The 19,621-nt window shown below is 51.6% G+C and overlaps 1 protein-coding gene across 3 annotated transcripts in view; it reads right to left on the reverse strand.

The window, feature by feature from the left end:
* Window positions 1-19,621, reverse strand: part of EFCAB6 (EF-hand calcium binding domain 6) — a 153,289-nt gene that overhangs the window by 73,575 nt on the left and 60,093 nt on the right. For all 3 annotated transcript variants that reach the window (XM_070411264.1, XM_070411263.1, XM_070411265.1), the window contains 5 exons: window positions 11,488-11,598; window positions 9,875-9,980; window positions 4,248-4,418; window positions 1,787-1,846; window positions 1,448-1,608 (listed from right to left, as the gene is read on the reverse strand). In XM_070411264.1, coding sequence (XP_070267365.1) covers window positions 1,448-1,608; window positions 1,787-1,846; window positions 4,248-4,418; window positions 9,875-9,980; window positions 11,488-11,598 — 609 coding nt within the window. The remainder of the gene's footprint in view (window positions 1-1,447; window positions 1,609-1,786; window positions 1,847-4,247; window positions 4,419-9,874; window positions 9,981-11,487; window positions 11,599-19,621) is intronic.

Raw genomic sequence — 19,621 nt, forward strand, 5'->3', positions numbered from 1 at the left:
CCTCGGGTGAGGATTTTGAAAATTTTTAAAAAAGAAGCGAACACCACGTGTGCTTTCACTTATGTAAAATCATAGAAAGTACAAAGTAACCAGAGTGGTGGGGAGCAGAGCAGAGGCTGCTGGGGCGGGGGGATAAAGTGCCATAAAGATGTAACAAATGTAAAGACAGGAAGTCCTGAGTGAGCGAGTCTGCCAGGGAATTACGGAGGGCTCACTGCACCGCGCACACCACGCATTTCAGGACACAAGGAACCACTGGTGTGGCCCGGCCTGCTGTTTCTCAGCATTTTGTTAATATTTTCTAATCATAGACAGTGTGCCTGCTCCTTGCTGCAGTTAGGGGAGCCCACGGTCCCGAGCAGAACCTACACGTTTGCTAAGATGCCCCGGGCCACAGAGCAGGCAGCTCGGGCGAGGCCCGCGGGTCTGAGCAGCCGGTGGCTGGGTGCGGAGGAAGGACAGGCACCCTCAGGGGTGGCCCTGGAGGCTGCTGGGCGCCCTCGGCCACAGCTGGCCTCGTGTGAACGCTGAGGCCTCTTCGCCCGTCCGCCCACGCCTCTGTGTGCGCAGCGGGCTTCTCAGAGGCGTGGCCCCGTGACCCCACTCGGAGCACGGAGGGGACGCGTGCGTGTTCTCAGGCCGTGCGGACGGTCAGGGTCTCCTGAGGAGTGAGACTGGACTTTCGGACATGAACTCGGCTTCTCAGCAGCACTTTCCTAGCTCGGCACTGGCGGCTGGGGCCATCGCTGCTGTCATCCCGCACCCTCAGTGTCATCCAACGAGTCTGTACATCTGAGCCTGCGGGGAACCAGGCACTTCCCCAGGGAGCGTGTGGCCGCACTCCCTCCCAGCACCGCCAGGCCTCAGCCTGTCACCAAGGCAGAGGCTGGGAGCGCCGAGCTGGGCGCCGCCTCTCTCCTGCGTCCCGTTTCCGCACCTACAAGATGCGCACCGCAGTGCCCGGCGCAGAGGGCTGCGAGCAGGAAGCCAGCCGGCACGTGTGTGCGTGTGTGCACGCGCGTGTGTGTGTGTATATGCATGTGCATGTGCGCTCAGTAACCAACTGTGGTAACAGGGTCACGAGTGCTGACACCATGTCGCTCAGCAGGGACCTGTGACTGTTACAATCGCTTCACCGAATCCCCATGTGCGGAGCGCGGTGCTGAGCGCGGTGAACCGGTGAGCCACCCACCGCCTCACGGAGCCAGCGGCCGGGACCCGGCCATTCAGAGCCTGCGTCTCCCATCGTGAGAAGGACCGACGGCCCCCGCCTGTGCTGAGACTGTCACAGAGCAGCTCCCAGCGGAGCCGGCGCTGGCAGGGATGCGTGAATGGCTGTAACCGACACCACCTCGTAGCACCGTGAACACGCTTAGAGCAGGGTCAGAGTGACGGAAGCAGACGTGACCGAAACACGGCAGGAAGGACTTTTGTTGCTAAGACTCACTTTGCTAAATGCTCCGTCGTCAGGCACGGGCAGAATATGTGCATCACTTTCTTGAAGTTGTTTGCCCCGATGAGCCCCGTGTCTCCCAAGTCGTAGGAGCACAGCAGGTCGTAGAACGCCAGGAGGTTCCTGCTGATGGAGTCCCGCACCATCCCTTCCACCTGAGAACACACACGGTCACAGGCTGCAGGCGTGTGGCCTGGGGGGAGCACCTGGGACCATGGAGGGGGCACCCCAGGACCATGGAAGGAGGGGGCATCCCGGGACCACGGAGGGGGCACCCCAGGACCACGGAGGGAGGGGGCGTCACGGGACCACAGAGGGGGGAAGGGAACTTACTAAGTCCCAGGCCAGCAGCTGAGACGCCTGGGCGTCCCCCCCGGAGGACGGCTTCCCTATCTGAGTGGGAGAGAAAGGACGCGAGTGAATACAGGTCACTCACAAGGGCAGGCGGAGCTCTGAGTCCGACTCTGACGGCCAGCCATGCCCGGTCAGCCAGCGGCCGTGAGACTGAGCAGGTGAGGTTGCCCTCTGACCCCCTGGAAATGGGAACAAGAACCCTGAACTGGCACTTATTTTTAAAAGTACAATCAATATGAACAAATCCGTCATCTAGAAATTAAGTAAATGCAGAGTGAAAGAATAATGAGGCGGCATTTCTGCCTGTCAACGTGGTGAGAACCAAAAAGCAAGCAAAGTGCGGGGCGGCCGGGAACGACATCCGCCCTTGTGACCGGCTGCTCCCGGGGCCAGGGAGCGGGAGGACACTCGCTCCTCACGCCGTCCCTTCCCATCGTCTGCAGTCTGTGCGTTACACATACATTCCTCTTTAAACCATTATAATTTAAAAATAAAATATATACTCTCTGACCCAATCATTCCATTTCTAGAAGTTTATACTAAAGGAAAGCCACAGAGTGAGGCCAAAAAAGTAGGCACCCCAATAGTCATTGTACCAAAAGTCATGGAAGAAAAACGACACCTAGATTGTAACGTCAGGGAATAGTTACTCAGTGTCTTTAAAGTTACATAACAGAATTGACACTGTTAATAATATGTTAATAAGTGACAACAACTAAAAAGGCTGTGATTACATGATCTCATCTTAAAATGAAATAGATTATCACGTACGAAAGCTTGTATCCAACTCATCAAATTCTATGCAGTAATACATGCAGTCTCTTGCAGCTTTATTGAGGTGTAATAGTAATTATAACTAAGCTGCAAAAAAAAGGGTGTGTGTGTCGGTATGTAGGTTTGGGAGGATAAGTGTGGGTGAGGAGTCCTCGAGGTTAGAATTAGTGGTGATTTTTATTCTCTTCTGTCTCCATATCTACGTTTTCTAATTTTCTGAATGATCCAGTTTCTCACCAAGTTGTTTTGTGAGTGAGCCCAGCGCTGGGCTCCCCTGCGGTACAAGGGGAAGGCCTGGCCACATAATGTCACACGAGACCGTGATTGGTGTGGGAGGTCGAGGACTATAAGAGGGGCTCCTTCAGGGGTGCCGGGGGTCCCTGGGAGGGTCTGAGACACTGGGACCTGCAGAATGGCCCCACGAGGTGGGAGGAGCAGAAGGAAGTGGGGCAGAGGCTGGGGGGGTGCAGTTGACAGGATCTGATTCCTACAGAGCAAACATCACTGCACTCGCCAGGTGTGTGTGTGTGTGGGGGGGGGGGGTGGGTGTGGGGCAGATTGCTGACACGTCCATATTTTTGGTTTCAAAGAAAAATGCTGGCTCTGTGCGGGGCTGCGGTGGGGTCAGAGCTCCCACAGGTCTGTTCCACGTGGAGTTCAGGAAAAGCTGTCATTATTCACTTCTCTGTGGGAAGGGCTCTGGGACTTTGAAATTCGAGTCTAAGAAGGACCCTGTAGTGTGGGTTTAGGCTGTGGTTATCACCTTGCACAGGGGGCCATGCAGGAGATGATAATAGTAGAATGAAAGATTAATCTGTAGCTATTAAAGGAAATCTTACACATCTATATATATAAAAGCCTAAGAGACCGAACAACCGTTCGACCGGTAGCTATGATGTGCACTGACCACCAGGGGGCAGACGCTCAATGTACAGGCATGAAAAAGTGGAACAGACTGATGAATCTCAGAGGGAAGGGGGGAGAGGGGTGGACAGGAAGAGATTAACCAAATATCTTATATGCATATTAGAGGCCTGGTGCACAGATTCATGCACTGGTGGGTTCCCTCAGCCTGGCCTGTGGGGATCGGGCCGATACCCACAGTCCAACATCCCCTGAGGGGTCCCGGATTGCGAGAGGGCGCAGGCCAGGCCAAGGGACCCCACCGGTGCACGAAACCATGCACTGGGCCTCTAGTTTCAACAAGAATCTGTTGATGTCAATTTTTTGGTCAAAAGAAACCAACACTAAAAGCCAGTGTTAGTCATTAGAGGCAATACTCAGTGATCACACAAAAGGTGAACTAGCACAAGAACTCTAAAAATGGGACGGAACCCAGAGGAGCAATCTGCACACGGCCTGTGAGACGGTTCTTTCCTGTTCTCCCACTCTCTCTAAAAATCAATGGAAAAATATCCTCTGGTGAGGTTTAAAATAATAAAATAAAATAAAATATAAAATAAAGAGAAGTCCAAATTGAGTAACTCTTACACACTTAATTCCGACTTAAAATGAAAGTTATCGCAGCTGAAAAGTTACCCCAGCGGAGAGATGTGTTTCATTAAACCGCACTGCACCAGCACCTCTGCTTTTACTAAGAACACTGTTCCCCCGTGACCTGACCCGGAGCGGAGCGCGCCGCCGCCGCCACCGCCGCGGCACTCACCTTCCCATGGCTCTCCTCCAGCAGCTCCAGGAACCTGTAGATGTCCACCAGGCCCGAGTCCCCGGGGTCCAGCGTCCGCATCAGTTCCTGGAACTCTGAGTCGCTCAGCTTTACGACCAGCGAGTTGATGGTATGCTGCAGTTCTTGGCCTTTTATCCGCCCATTCACCTTCTGAGCAGGAGAGCGTACGTAAGGGAAGTTTTTAAAAGAAAAAAGGAAGGAAAGCATTATATATATATGTTTAGCATCATCTAATAAACTGAGAGCTTTGGTAAACAGAATTATGCTATGAAACTAGAAAACTGAAATTGATAATCATTATATAACATGGAGCTGTTAAAGAAATCTTACACATTTCAACAATAACCACAGCCTAATGGGGGGTGGGGAGGCTAGCACTTTGCAAGTGCAGTTCCCACAATGCTCCCTGTTAGGACAGGGGCAGGAGGTGGCCCCCGGGCTGACCCCCTTCCCGGGGCAGGCCAAACGTGGCTGTCACAGAAGCTGGAATAGTCCCTCCTGCCCCAACCCCACCCGAAGGCGATGGGATCAGCCTCAGGGGACACAAAACTTCCTGGCAATTCAATTACAAGTCACCAATTTAATAAGAATATTAATTAGGCGTGTTTTCACTATCACCAACCTCATTCGTTACATAAATGGACAAGTACTTAGCGAGAAAGATTTCAGCCCTGCTGCCTAAAGAAAGCATATGATGAGCAAAATACCGAGGGGCAAACTTCTTCCCCAGAATAAAAAAACTACCAGCAGGTAAATTAAATATCAAAATTGAGAGATACCGTTTACTAGAAAAACAGGAAATTTTTTAAAAACCCTGCCTCATGGAGAGATACTGTGAATACTAATGTGGCAAAAGGGCGTATTAAGTGAGAAAATGGCGTGTAAATGCCAGCCTTTACTCTGGGCCAAAATCTGAAAGGGACATGAGGTTCTCTTGGGGAAAATTAAATAATTTAGGATACGGGCATGCTTATTTTTGGGTTTCGAAGCGATAATCAATTTTTTAGTGTCTAAACAGGAATCATCGACAAGTTTTTGGTGATTTTCAATAAATGTATAGCCTTGTGCAACCATCATCACCACTATCTAATTCCAGCGGCCGCTGGTCCAGGGGTTTGATTATAGCCACATGTAATCAAATGTGAAGTAGTATCTCATATGGTTTTAATTCGTATCTCCCTAATGTCTAGTGATGTTGAGCATCTTTTTGTTGTTGTTGGTAACCCTCACCCGAGGGTATATTTTTTCCATTGATTTTTAGAGAGAGGAGGGGAGAAGGAGAGACAGAGAGAGAGGAACATCAGTGTGAGAGACACATCTATTGGCTGCCCCCACATGCGCCCAGACCAGGGCAGGGATCAAGCCTGAAACCCAGGTACATGCCCTGGACCAGAATCAAGCCCCAGACCCTTCAGTCTGTGTGCTGACACTCTAACCACTGAGCAACCGCTTAGGGCTTGAGCATGTTTCCATCTGCTCACTGACTATTCGTATATCTTCTTTGGTGAATTGTCTATTAAAATCTTTGGCCCATTTTTAAAATTGTGTTGTCTTCTTCTTAAGTTCTAAGCGTTCTTACATATTCCGTCTACATACAGGTCCTTGGCCAGATATTTCATTTACATATTGTCTCCTAGTCTGTGGCCTGTCTTTTCATTTTCTTAATGGTATCTTCTGGCACACAAAAGGTTTGGATTTTGATAAATATAACTTATTGGGGGTTTTTTTTTTAATGGATCATGCTTTTAGTGGCGTATCTAAAAACTCTTTGCCTAACACAAGGTCACAAAGAATTACGCATGTCTCTAAGAGTTTTATCGTTTTCGCTCTTATTTTTAGGTCTAGGGACATTTTCAGTGAATTTTTGTGTGTGATGTAAGTTCATTTGCCTTTTTGCATATGGATATCCAACTGTCTCAACACCATTTGTTGAGGAGACTATTCTTTCCCCTAACACCCCCTGGATTTGCCAAACGGGGTGGCCGCAGCGTGAGGGTTTATTCCTCTACTCTCAGTTCTGCCCGCTGGCCAGCATGCCTCTCCCCCTGCCCGCTCCGCTGTCTTTATTACTGTGGCTTTACACGGAGAAGATTGCTGCCTGGAAGTGATGTGCTCTCACTTCGTTTGTCTTTTCCAAGATTGCTTTGGCTATTCTGCCAACTTGCGTTGCCATATGAATTTTTAAGATTAGTTTTTCAATTTCTGCAAAAAAAAAAAAAAAAAAAAAAAGCCAGCTTGGATTTTGATGTGGTTTGCACTGAATTTATAGGTCAGTTTGGAAAGATTTGCAATCTTAATGAGTATTCCAATCCATGTATATGGACTATCTCTTCATTTATTTACATCTTTTTCCTTTTAATAATGTTTCATAATTTTCAGTGTACAAGTCTGGTACTACTTTCGTTGAATTTATCCCTAGATATTTTATTCTTTTCGATGCTACTGTGAGTGGAATGGCTTTCTGACACTCATTTTCAGATTGCATATTGCTAGTTTGTACAAATATAACTGAATATTGTATATTGATCTTATATCCTGCAACCTTGGACTCATACATTAGTTCTTGCAGTGTGTGTGTGTGTGTGCATTCCTTAGAACTTACTATTACAAGATCCTATGGTATGTGAATAAAGACAGTTTTACTTCTTCCTTTCCAGTCTGAACGCCTTTTATTTCTTTTCCTTTATGATTGCTTATCTAGAACTTCAGTACAATGTTGAATAGAAGTAGCGAGAGCTTTTATTCTTGTGCTTTTCCTGATCTTTAAGAAAAAGCATTTGGTCTTGTACCACTGACTGTGAGTTTCTCATAAATGCCCTTGAGCAGGTTTGGGTACGTCCCTACTGTTCCTAATTTTTCAAGAGCTGCTATCATGAATGAGCGCTGGATTTTTCAGATATTTTTCTTCATCTTTTGAGATGATCATGCGGCTTTGTCCTTAAGTCTACTAATGTTGTGTGTTACATTAATTGATTTTTTGGAAGTTAAACCAACCTTGCAATCCTGGAATAAACCCCACATGGTCATAGCATTTAATCCTTTTTCTATATTTCTGGATTTGCTTTGCTAATTCATGAAGGATATTGGTCTATGGTTTTCTTTTCTTGTGGTGTTTTTTATCTAGCTTCCTCCTATATATTCTGAATGTTTGTGAAGGGTTGGTGTTATTTCTGTAACCAATCTTTGTAGTCTTCAACATAGAGCATCCGCACATTGTTTATATATATATCTATTTGTAGGTATTTGATTTTTTAAAAATATGATTAGATATGGTATTTTTAACCTTCTTTTTCTAATTGCTTATTGCTCTATATAGGAATATTGTTTCTCTTTGCATATTGACCTTGTATCTAAAGACTTTCTAAGCTCTATTATTAATTCTCATGTGTTTTGAAGATTCTTTTAGACTTTCTATTTACAAAAGCATGTGAACTGCAAATAATGACACGGAAGACATGAGCAGGCGAGGAGGCAGGGCGCAGTTGTTCCTGGGTGACAGAAAGACAGCCACACCTGCCGGAAACGTAAGGGATCGGGTGCCCGGGCGCACTCTCAGGGAGGGCGAGCGTGCGGAGCAGCACACACAGCTGCCGGGCAGGACCGGCAGCAGATCAAGCAGCTCTAATGGTTCCGCATCCTCCTACCCCGGGGGGGGGGGCGGGGGGGGGCCACTCCCAGGGCCTCCCTGCAGCAGGCAAGGTCCCCACGCCTGCTCCTCCTCTACTCTCCCTCCAGGTCCCAGGATGGGGATAGGACCAAGGCAAATGGGGGGTGGGGGGTGGGGGTGGGGGCGGGGGTGGGGGTGGGGGTGGAGGTGAGGAGTGGGGATCCCTCTCAGAAACCCTGCTCTCTGCTCCTCTGAGGCATCCGGTGGTGGCTGCTGGTCTGACACTCAGAGTGTGAGCTGGTCGTGGGCAGGAGCCCTGCATGGTCCGCCATGCCCTCAGCCTGAGCGCCCACCGCAGCCGGCACAGGCGGGCACATCCTCGCCTCCACCGTGCGTGTGGCTCTCCATCTGCACAGCACGCCGAGGAGGGTCTGAGGAGGGTCCGACAGCAGGGTACTTGCGGCTGTCGGTTCTCATTATCACAGCCCTCCATCAGGAGAGAAGCAGATGCATTATTTTTAATTAAAATTGTTTCTTTAATATATTAATAGAAGCGGAGCTCACGAAGCCTTCATTTATCTTTAAGGGGAGGCCAGCTAGCAGCTCGGGGCGGCTCCGGGCAGGACTGACCACGCGGCTCTGGGTGCGGCTCTGGAGCAGCCAGTTTGGAGGTTTGAATCCCGGCCCGCACTCCCCAGGGAGCCTCAGGCCGTCACCCCCCTGTGCCCCTTCCTCAGCCAATGGGGACGAAACAAAAGGACACCGGAGGCAAGAACAGCGCCCCTCGCAGAGCTGGGAGAGGCTGCCCTGGTGAGAGCTAGCCCATCACTTCAGACGGCGCGTGGCACGTGGTAAGCGCCCCATATGGCTGCTCAGTCAGATGCCAGGTCACATGCGGCCTCAAGGTCAATCACAACAGGACCGCCAGCAAAGACGTCCCCACAGAGAACAGAACCCCAATCTCTGAACACTCCGCCTGGAAACCCCACTCGGCCTGGAGGATGGACCGAGGAAAGGGGCACGGCCACCAGGACAGAGGGCACCCGCCCACCAGATGGCCCCTCAAGCCTGGGGGCTCCGTCCCTGAGTGCTGCCCACTGAGCCGCCTGCCTGTGGTCTCCGGGCTCGGGAAGGCTGACGCGGCACCCGAGTGGCTCCTCTGCTGTAATACTGGCGTCTGAGGGAGAGGAACTCATGGGGGTGCTGGGCATCTGGTAGAGACTCGGTTTCTGAATGTGCTTAGTAAATAACGAACTTGAGAAATGTCACCTAAGGATCAAAAATGCCCCAGTGCCGCTGCTCTCAAATGCACAGTACAGTGCGACGGGCTGATGTTTAGGCGCGAGCTGCACGCTCACGGATTAGCCTCCCTCTGCAGGACAACCACACGACTAAGGCTGCTCTGGAACTAGGAGAATGTCCCCGCTCTGAGCTACAAGCCGGGCATGAGCCCTAAATTCTAGGCTGAGGGCGCATTCACGGGTCTGGGTTACTCATCGATTCAGCAGCCCCTCTGCTCTCAGCGACCTGGCCACACACTGTTCTCACCCCTGTGCGTCTTCCTGTATCATAATAAATGTTATGTCATCGGTCCCCCAAACTAGACCGACTCCGGAGGCCAAGCCATGGATTCCTAAGTGCTCTGGGTAATTCCCCGCATAAACAGGGGCTCCAAAAACACCTGCTGGCCTGGCCATTTGGCTCACGGACTGAAGGGTCCCGGGTTTGATCCAGTCAAGGGTACGTACCTCGGTTGTAGGCTCGATGCCCTGCCCTGGTCAGGGCACATGCAGGAGGCAACCAATCGATGTGTCTCTCTCACATCGATGTTTCTCTCTCTCACTCTCCCTTCCACTCTCTCTAAAAATCAATGAAAAATACCCTCAGGTGAGGACTAACAAAACAAAAAGCACCGCTTGTTGGCCGGATAAGTGAGTGCACACCCAGCTGCTGCTGGCCTCGCTCCGCCCAGCAGCCTGGCAGCCTCAGAAACCCTTACCGAGCTGACCATCAGCAGCGTCTTCCTCAGCAGCGTGTAGTGGTCTTCTCGTCCGAATAACTTGGTGATAATATTTTCCCCGCAACACTGATTCCTAGGGCTGGTGCTACAAGAAGATGAAGAGGAAAAATCAGAAATAGAATCATGTTCTTGACTAAGATTTGTTCTTACATAAGCAAAACAAAATTCTAAAAATCACCCGCACAGCAGCTATAGTAACGGTCTCCCTGTGGACAGCTCTTCTCCCGAAAGCGCAGGCGTGTGTGCTGGCCCGGCGGCCTCAGTCAGTGTGACTCTCACAAGGGCTGCGGCGCATGCAGCTGCCAGGGTTTGCTCTGCTGAGCCAGCTTCCCTCCCCATTCCCTGCTGCCCCTTGCCCTCTGCCCTCTGCCTGTGCCCAGCCTTCTAGCGAGTCTGTGCCCTGGCTGGTGTGGCTCAGTTGGCTGGATCATCGGCCCGCAACCTGCAAGGCTGCAGGTTCGAATCCTGATCACAGCACATGCCGAGGTTGTGGGTTCAATCCCTGGTCGGGTGTATGGGGGGCAACCGATCTGTTTCTCACATTGATATTTCTCTCTCTCTCTCTCTTCCCCTCTAAAAATCAATGAACATATCCTCATACGAGGAAGGAAAGACACCACAATCACCGGGGTGCATGCAGGAAGCAACCAACCAATGTCTCGCTCTCACATCGATGTTTCTCTCTCTGCCTCTCCCCCTCCCTTCCACTCTCTTTAAAAGTCAATGAAAAAATGTCCTCAGGTGAGGATTAAGAAACAACAAAAAATTAAGAGAAGAATGAACTCCTAGAGGTGCACCCCAGGAATCGGGGGGAGGTAAGGGGCCCTGAGTACTGAAGGCTGGTTCATCAGGTGTCAGGAACCCCAGACGGGCGGCCCAGGGCGATGGGAACGACTCTGGTGCGTTTGCTTCACAGTGGAGCGCAGCGCTGAGATCCAAGGCCGGCCCTCCCTGTGAGGCTTACACGGGCTGGGCCGTCGACAGGCGCACATCAGCATGACAGACCCTCCTGAGAGGAAGTCTGGACTCTCACGTGTCGTACTGTTTAGTGCTTCCCACACGGTGGGCCCCCCACAATTTATGTGACAACGCAAACCTCCCGTGATGACAGGCATGGGAGCGAGCCCAGAGATAACAGCTCAGGGCCCGGTCTCCCGCGACCCACACGTCTGCACCGCGCAGAGCGGGCAGAGACTCGGTCACCACGTGGCGTCCTTTCCCTGTAACACTCGACAAATGCGTGTTTATGCCCCACTTTACAAGAAAACCCAGAGCTCGGGGCAGTGCTGGCGGCGGGCGCGTGCGGCGTCTGCCTCCGCTGCTCTCTAAGCACGTGACCTGGCCAGACGCCCCGCAGTCTCCTCTTCCCACCTAGAAACTGGAATAATAACCACACCTCCCTCGCAGGTATAAGGCGATTCTAAGTCAGCATGTACAGAACATAATTTACAAACTGCAAATCCCTCCGTGAAAGTTCATAATTATTCACGCAGGCTAATTTTTCATTAATAAATGAGGAGAAAGGAATTCAGATCTCCTCTAACCTTGGACATGCTATGACACGTAACTAAACTGTAGGGGTTTGTACATACCTGTCCTTCTTGGCCGGGGGGCTGGAACCCTGAGCCTCCAACCACTGAGGGTCGTGCAGCAACGTCAGAAACTGCTTCCAGTAGATTCTGTTGGTGGTTCTAAGTCCAAACCTGGGTGTTAGAAAACGTTCTAAACATTATTCCTGTAACACCGTACGGATTAGATGTTCAATGTTGAATTTTAAATGGCGGCAATGCATTTTTATAAAGTTTACACTCTAAGGCAAACAAAATAATCTGGTCACACAGTACTACAAACAGATTTTTAAAAAGCAAAGAAAAATCGAACTGCTTCTCCATCTCCATGTCCCTGTGTCCCATTGGCAGGAGCTCACACTGAAGGAAGAAACAAAGGGATTTGTTAAAATTCCACAGGCGGGAAACGATCCTTTCAAATCGCCATCTGCGGGCTCGGGCCTGGTGCGGGCAGAGCGAAGGCCCTCGTGCCACAGCCCGGCTCTGGCTCTGGAACTGGCACTGGGACCTCACGTGGCAGACAGGACCGTGAGGTGATTGGGGATGTGGACCGTGAGGCGGGAGAGCATCCTGGGTGCCAGGTGGGCCAGGCTAACCCTCTCCTGTGTGTGTGAGTGTGTGTGTATGTGTATGTGTATGTGTGTGTGTGCGTGTGTGAGTGTGTGTGCGTGTGTGAGTGTGTGAGAGTGTGTGAGTGTGTGTATGTGTGTGTATGCGTGTGTGTGTGTGTGTGTGTGTGTGTGTTGGGGGGTGGGTAGGGGGGTTGTTGGAAGGAGCAGAGCTAACAGGTCAGAGAGCCCGCCTGCCTGCAGGGCGGCATCACCAGCTCAGTCCCCAATCCCCACCCCCGACTGCCCTGCTACCGGCACACAGAGTGCCCTCCGTGCTGCCACACCAGGGTTCGGGGTCCTTGAGCAAGGGCGTGCGGTGCCAAGTGGGCGGGAGGCAGACTGCCCGCACTGACTGCTGAAGCCAGCGGCCGAGAGCGCTGTTCTCGTGTGGATCGGCGAGGGCGCCGTGAGAGAACAAGTGTGCGTGTGCGCCCACAACCACGCGGTCCCTCCGTCCCCTCCCAGGCGCCACCTGGAGCCCTTCATAGAGGGTTTCCTTCTGCCTCCAGGGCCAGGAGCTGCGGAGGGAACGCGCGGTCAGATGAGATGGAGGTGCGTGCACCCTCATCAAAGAGCGAGGGATGTGTGGTCCGGAGGTGCGACCCACACACCGAGCCATGGCTCCCGCTCAGGGCAGCACCAGCCTCTAGAACTCTCCTGCCCCCCTTCTTCCTCCCCCTCCTCGGGGCTCTCAATCCCTGGAGGAGCCAGAGAACAAGTTTGCAAAGTGAGGAAGGAAGCAAAGTGCAAAGCGGGGAGAGGGAGCAGCAGCCCCCGAGCCCCTGGTTCTCGCCTGCGCCAGGCCCCGTTTAACGGAACCCACAACTGACCGCTCTGTGAGAACGGCTCCGCACTACCAACCCAGACAAACGGGAAGGCGGGGTCTCCCATGTGTTCAGCCAGGGGCAAAGAGCAAGGCCCAGGGCGCGAGTTTCAGGGACGGCGGAGACAAGGCCAGCTTCTTTAAGATCACAGTCCCCGAGTCTCGCCAGCTCAGCCTGGGTGACCCGTGCGCCACCACCCAGCTGTCCATCCGTTCGAGCGTCCACAGGAGAAGCCGAGCTACCCTCTCCTTTCACTCGAATTATTGCCGCACCCCGATCGGGCTTGTGTCTCGCTCGCCTTCCCCAGTAAGTTTCCAGACTTCAACCAGCTGCTCTGAAATGCACGTGTGAGCAGATCACTCTCTCGCTTAAAGTCCCTCCATGACTCTCCATGCTCTTGGGATAAAACCGAAGCCCTCCTGGCACTCACAGCTGCAGCTGGGCCCTACCAGCACCTCTGGCCGCATCCCGCGTCGGGCCGCCCCCTGCTCCCCCGGCGCCAGCCACACGAGTCCTTCCGTCCTTCACAGGCTGTGCTCCTGTCCTCGCTCCCACACCCCGCTGCTTCCCCATCGTGACCCACTTCCCACACTTCACCTCCTTGGTTCTATCCCTCTGGCAAGTCTAGTTGAACCATTCCTCTCTCAAGGAAGCCTTCCCCGACTTCCTTCCATAACCAGGGCAATTGGCCCTAGTAGCCTGTCTCTTAGCGCGATGTCACTTTCCTTACAGCCTTTCCACTATTACCTAGGGGTTATAAGCAGCTAAGAACTGCATAGCACTTTGGTTATGATTATGGTTATCATCATCACTGCTTCTGCTGCTGCTGCTAGCACCATGCACATGGTCAAGAGGAGAGAGAGATGGACTGGCTGACAATCGTTAGGCAGACGTGGCAATATCCAACAGGGGGATTACGAGAGTAGTTTGAGGCACCGCTATTCATGCTTCTCCCGAAGGCTTCCCTGCTTTTGGACCCTCTCTGTCAGCCTTGGTTCTCTCAGTGACCCCCTTTCCCGGCCCCTTCAGGCCACAGAGATCATGTCTACCCCACCAATGACTCCACTTAATCCCCCTTCTTTGGGGGAAGATCCTGCCATCAGCTCACAAGCACTTACTGGCTGCCTAAACCTGGCCCACGTGAGCCGGACCAGAGGTCACAGCAGGGCAGGGACCAGCTCCCTCCCCTCCACGCTCCCTCCGCGACCCTGGAGTCACACCCTGCCCGGCCCTGGTTCCGGGACCACTGATCTCGCCTCACGCCTGGCTTCGCCTTTCCCTGAAAGGCGTGGAGGTAGAAGAGGTCTCAGACACCGAGTGTGACGCTCCGGGCAATGACTGGAGATACGTCCCCGGTGATGCTGTCCCGCTTCACACAATCTGGGCTACACGGCTTGTTCTCCGCTTCGCAGCTCCGCCAGCTGCAGGGGTAGCAGCGCGGGGCATTCTCAGCAGGAGCGGCTCTGGGGGGAGGCCCGCTCTGGGGTGGGGGGTGGATGGACCTCGGCCCGGCAGCGTTTCTCCCGTCCTCCCGCCCCTCCTGAAACCCGCTCTCCTGCCTGCGACTGGCCCGTTAACAGGTCCACCTGGTGTGAAGCCGGGCGGCTCCGAAAAGCACAGCGTGGCAGTAATGACGGCTGCGCTCGCTGTTCCAGCACCATCTCCTGCTCCATTAGAAACACACGGGAAACAGCTTTAAAGTCTCCGAACCATTATTTGGATAAAGATTTTATGCCTCATTACCAAGCTGTTCGTGTTTTAAATTTAGCCCTAGACCCTGAGTAGTTAAAAGAACAACAAACTTAAAAAGATGCCTATTTTTTCCTATATTACCCATTCTTAAATTGGATATATAAGAATTTCTCACATCATTTTGTTAGGCATGAGAGATTAGATTTTATTTTGCTTCCTTCTTTATTATTTCCTGTATTATTGGCCTTAAAAGCACCAGTTTTTAAATTTCACTTCTTAAATGAAAGTGCAATAAAATGGACATTTGCTCTCCATGTACAGTTTCATGAGTTTTAACTTATCTACAGAGATACCAGACTTTACTGAGCTTCACAAATACTGCGTTTTTACTAACTGAAAGCGAAAAGATCCCGACCTGCTTTATGGCAACGCTCGCTTTATTGCGATGGTCTGGCACGGGACCCACCCTACCTCCCAGGCACCCACCCTATCTCCCAGGCACCCACCCTACCTCCCAGGCACCCACCCTACCTCCCAGGCACCCACCCTATCTCCCAGGCACCCACCCTACCTCCCAGGCACCCACCCTATCTCCCAGGCACCCACCCTACCTCCCAGGCACCCACCCTACCTCCCAGGCACCCACCCTATCTCCCAGGCGTGCCCGCGCAGATGCATAGAACCCCTGCACTCAGGGCGCAGAGGGGTTCCCCCGCCCACAGCCTCCCGCACGTTCCCCTCTGAGGTCGCGCCCGCCCGGCCCCTACTCTCCTCCCATCTCTCCTCCATCCCTACGGACCAAAGCAAAGAGGAGCGCCCGGGACAGGGCCACCCGAGGCAGGGCCACCGAGGCCGCTCATTGCTGACACTAGTTTCGCCTCAAGCTCATTCTCCTGGGCCAATTCTTTAGCGCAGAACCCGGCAGATTCTCTCTTAGGAGACCACCTGGTTAGTGCTAAAAAGTGGTGATGGTAAAGTAGATTACCTATTTGGAAAAATAATTTAATTTGGATACCACCTTATGTCAGAATGGATTATAAAATGTTTTATTTTGTTTTGTTTTCAAAGAATAAAAACAACAACAAAAAACAAGCAGTGTGGAAAATGTTTTTTTCAAGCCTGGGTAAGAATGATGAATTTACAGATTTTTAAGCCATAGAAGACATTGCAAAAGAAGATTCATGTCTGTGATTATTTTGAAACTAGAGGCCCGGTGCACAAAATCATGCACTGGGGGGAGGGGGTCCCTCAGCCCAGATTGCGAGAGGGCGCAGGCCAGGCCGAGGGACCCCACCAGTGCATGATAGGGGCCGGGGAGGAACGCGGGAGGTTGGCCAGCCCGGGAGGGACTGTGGGAGGGCTCTAGGGCGTGTCTGGCCCATCTCGCTCAGTCCTGATTGGCTGGACCCTAGTAGCAAGCTAACCTACTGGTCAGAGTGTCTGCCCCCAGGTGGTCAGTGCACATCACAGCGACTGGTCGACCGGTTGACTGTCTGTCCCCTGGTGGTCAATGCACATCATAGTGAGTGGTTGAATGACCTTAGCATATCATTAGCATATTACGCTTTGATTGGTTGAACAGACAACTGGACACTTAGCATATTAGCCTTTTATTATATAGGATGTGAACTTCAACCTGAAGAGCTTATCATGCAACTGAGGAAAACAGCAAGCGGGGAGCCCACCAGAAGACCAGGAACAATGCCTTCTAGGGCCTGCGAGGAATAACTCTCAAACACGCATTCCACTCCCTGTTCAATATTCATTAATCAGCGAGGGGGAAACAGACACTGTATGAAAACAAAGACTGAACTCACCCCACACAGGACCTCACTGAAAGGACAACTAAAGGACATCCTTCAGGAAATGGAATTCAGAAGGAAGGAGTGAGACTTAGGAAGCAGCGATGAGCAAACATGCTAGTAAACATGAGAAAATCCAGACAAGTATAGACCACATCCTATATAATAAAAGGCCAGCAACCATAACGGCATAATGACCAGAACAACCAATCAGCCAGTTGCTATGAGGTGCATTGACCACCTCTCGGTCCCTCCCCACAGCCTACAGGCTCCTATCACTGGATGGCCAACAGGGAACCACAGGGAACCGGGGTGGGTGGTGGCAGTGGGGCAGGACTGGGGACTGGCGAACGGGCGGAAGGTGGCCCTGATTGCAGGGTAGGCCTAGGGACCCTACCCGAGCATGGTTTCATGCGCTGAGCCTCTAGTTAAATAATAATAATAATAATTATTATTATTATTATTCTGGTGCTGTCAAAACAAGGAGGGATCAAAGCACCAGGTGACAGTAGCGTGGAAGTTAAAGGTGCGTGTTTCATTCACAACAGCAGAATATGGGTTAGCTTCGGGCTTTATAAGTTTAGAGCACATTTTACAAATTTAAGGGTAATCTCCACAAGAATAGAAAGAAAATATTTAAGTCTCTAGATAGTGAAGAGAAAAAAGAGTGATAAGGAAAACTCAGAACCAAACATGATTGAGAAGGAGATAAAAGACCAGCTGAGTAAGTAAGACAGTACAAAATAAAGTGGTAAGAAAAATCCAAAACAGCCATCACAATAAATGGAAACAGACTAAAATTTACCATTGAAAAGGCAAAGATGTTCATTTTGGAATTTTGGAAAAGCAGATACAGAATATGACAACCAAAGAGCGAAAGTAGAAGTTCGGGGAAAGAGATACCTGACAAGTAGTAATCTAAAGAAAACTGTTCGCCGAAACCGGTTTGGCTCAGTGGATTGAGCGTCGGCCTGCGGACTGAAAGGTCCCAGGTTCGATTCTGGTGAAGGGCATGTACCTGGGTTGCAGGCACATCCCCAGTAGGAGATGTGCAGGAGGCAGCTGATCGATGTTTCTCTCTAATCGATGTTTCTGACTCTCTATCTCTCACCCTTCCTCTCTGTAAAAAATCAATAAAATATATTTAAAAACAAAACAAAACTGTTATGCATATTTTAATATCAGCTAAGGATGCCTGGCCAGAGTGGCACCAAAAGGTTGCCAATTCGATTCCTGGTCAGGGCCCATACCCAGACTGCGAGTTGGATCCCAAGTCGGGGTGTGTATGGAAGGCAACTGATGGATGTTGCTCTCTCTCATCCATGTTTTTTTCTCTCTCTCCCTCTCCCTTCCTCTCCCTAAAATCAATCCTATATAATAAAAGGCTAATATGCAAATTGACGAAACGGCAGAACAACCGGCCACTATGACATGCACTGACCACCAGGGGGCAGACGCTCAACGCAGGAGCTGCCCCCTGGTGGTCAGTGCACTCCCACAGGGGGAGCGACACTCAGCCAGAAGGCCTGAGCGGCTCATGGCTGGCGAGTGCAGCGGTAGTGGCGGCGGCCTCTTCTGCCTCCACGGCAGCAATAAGGATGTCCGACTGCCGGGTTAGGTGCGGCAGTCAGACATCCCCCAAGAGCGTCCAGACTGCGAGAGGGCACAGGCCAGGCTGAGGGAACCCTCCAAGTGCACAAATTTTGTGCACTGGGCCTCTAGTAAGAATATATTATTTTTAAATCAGATAAGGTAGATTATAAAAGTCAGAGGGATTAAAAGGTATCTATATACTTCTAAAGGGATCATTGACCAGGAGGATATGACAAGTCTTTACTTCCACATACATGCACCAGGGGACACACCTAATTTACAACTCAGGGTATTAAGCCACTGGGCATTCACCTTGCCATTGTTGCACGTGCCCTGTTCCACCGGGACCTCTGGGTGAACGCAGGAAAGGGCACAACTCAGGAAACCCCTTTCCCGGGTTGCTGGCTGAAACAGGCTATCCCGGAAGCATGGTGCTGGCTGCAGTGGCCTCCTACTACGCTCACTCCCTGCACCTGTCACCGTCTTCACCGCCACCACCACCCTGGTCGGCCACGCTGATTTCCGCCTTCTTAGCACCCCCCAATGTCTGGCAGAGAGAAGCACTCAGTATGTATCCATTACTCTTACAACTCGGAAGACCACAACGGCAGTATGAAGAATGTCTGTAATATGCATTCCTGTTTTAAAAAGCACAATATAAAACTGGAGACACACGCGGATTACAAACATGTAAAAGTTATAGATGTATGCGGACACAAAGCAGAAGAGAGTGTGGGAAATGAAAACAGTAAATTTGCTGCGTGAGGTGGGTGGTGACTTCCTGGTTTTGATTTTTCTTGCTGCTATTAAATTACTACTTGTATCATTTTGAAAATGAGCTAGAAAGAAATGTCTGTATAACTTTCAGTTATCCAAGAAGGCAATCCTCAGAATGTCACCGTGCACAGGGGGGACCCACAGCTGCTTGCTGGCCCACGGGCGCACTCGCTCCGGGCAACGCCGCGCCCTTCACTGTGGCAGGCAGGTGGCCGTACGTGGCGACTCTGCATACACAGGGCGCGGAGAGGGAAAGGGGGTGCAGTGGGAAATGACCCGCTGGTCTAGCTTAGCACCCCTTCTTCCTCTTCCTTCTCCTAGGCCTTTCCTTTCGAGGTCACCCGAGTGCCAGCCATGACCAGAGCTCCGTGAGACAATCTTCCCATTAGCCTCCACCCGACCTCCCCTGTGAAAGGTTCTCTGAGCTCCTCACCCAGAGTTCCGTCTCCACACACCACTCCCAACGGGAAGGAAACGGATCCTGGAGAAATGGCTGATTCCAGGTCGGGGCCAAGAGATGACCCGAGGAGCCGGAGCATGTGTCAGCCGGAAAGCAAGAGAGTGACACAGACTCTGAGGGTGGCAGCAGCGGCCTCGGGGCAGACGCAAAAGGCTCCTCCCCTCCCCGCTCCCCCCCCACCACAATGGAACAGACTGAGTATCAATGAGAATGGCAACTGCAACAAACCAAAATGGGTTGGTACTGTTTCTCAAGACAGATGGCTCATGGCTCTAGGAAGGTGCTAGGAAGCCCAGGGTCTCCTGCCTGTCTTAGGCTGATGGGGCCTCATTGTCGCCAAGTCACTGGGGAGGGGAAGCTTTCACCGCAGAAGCAGCCCCACCAATAAGAGCAGGGATG

This window comes from Myotis yumanensis, unplaced genomic scaffold, assembly GCF_028538775.1.
Source record: "Myotis yumanensis isolate MYYU_CA2020_CCGP unplaced genomic scaffold, mMyoYum1.0.hap1 SCAF_3, whole genome shotgun sequence".
Classification (NCBI taxonomy): Eukaryota; Metazoa; Chordata; class Mammalia; order Chiroptera; family Vespertilionidae; genus Myotis; species Myotis yumanensis.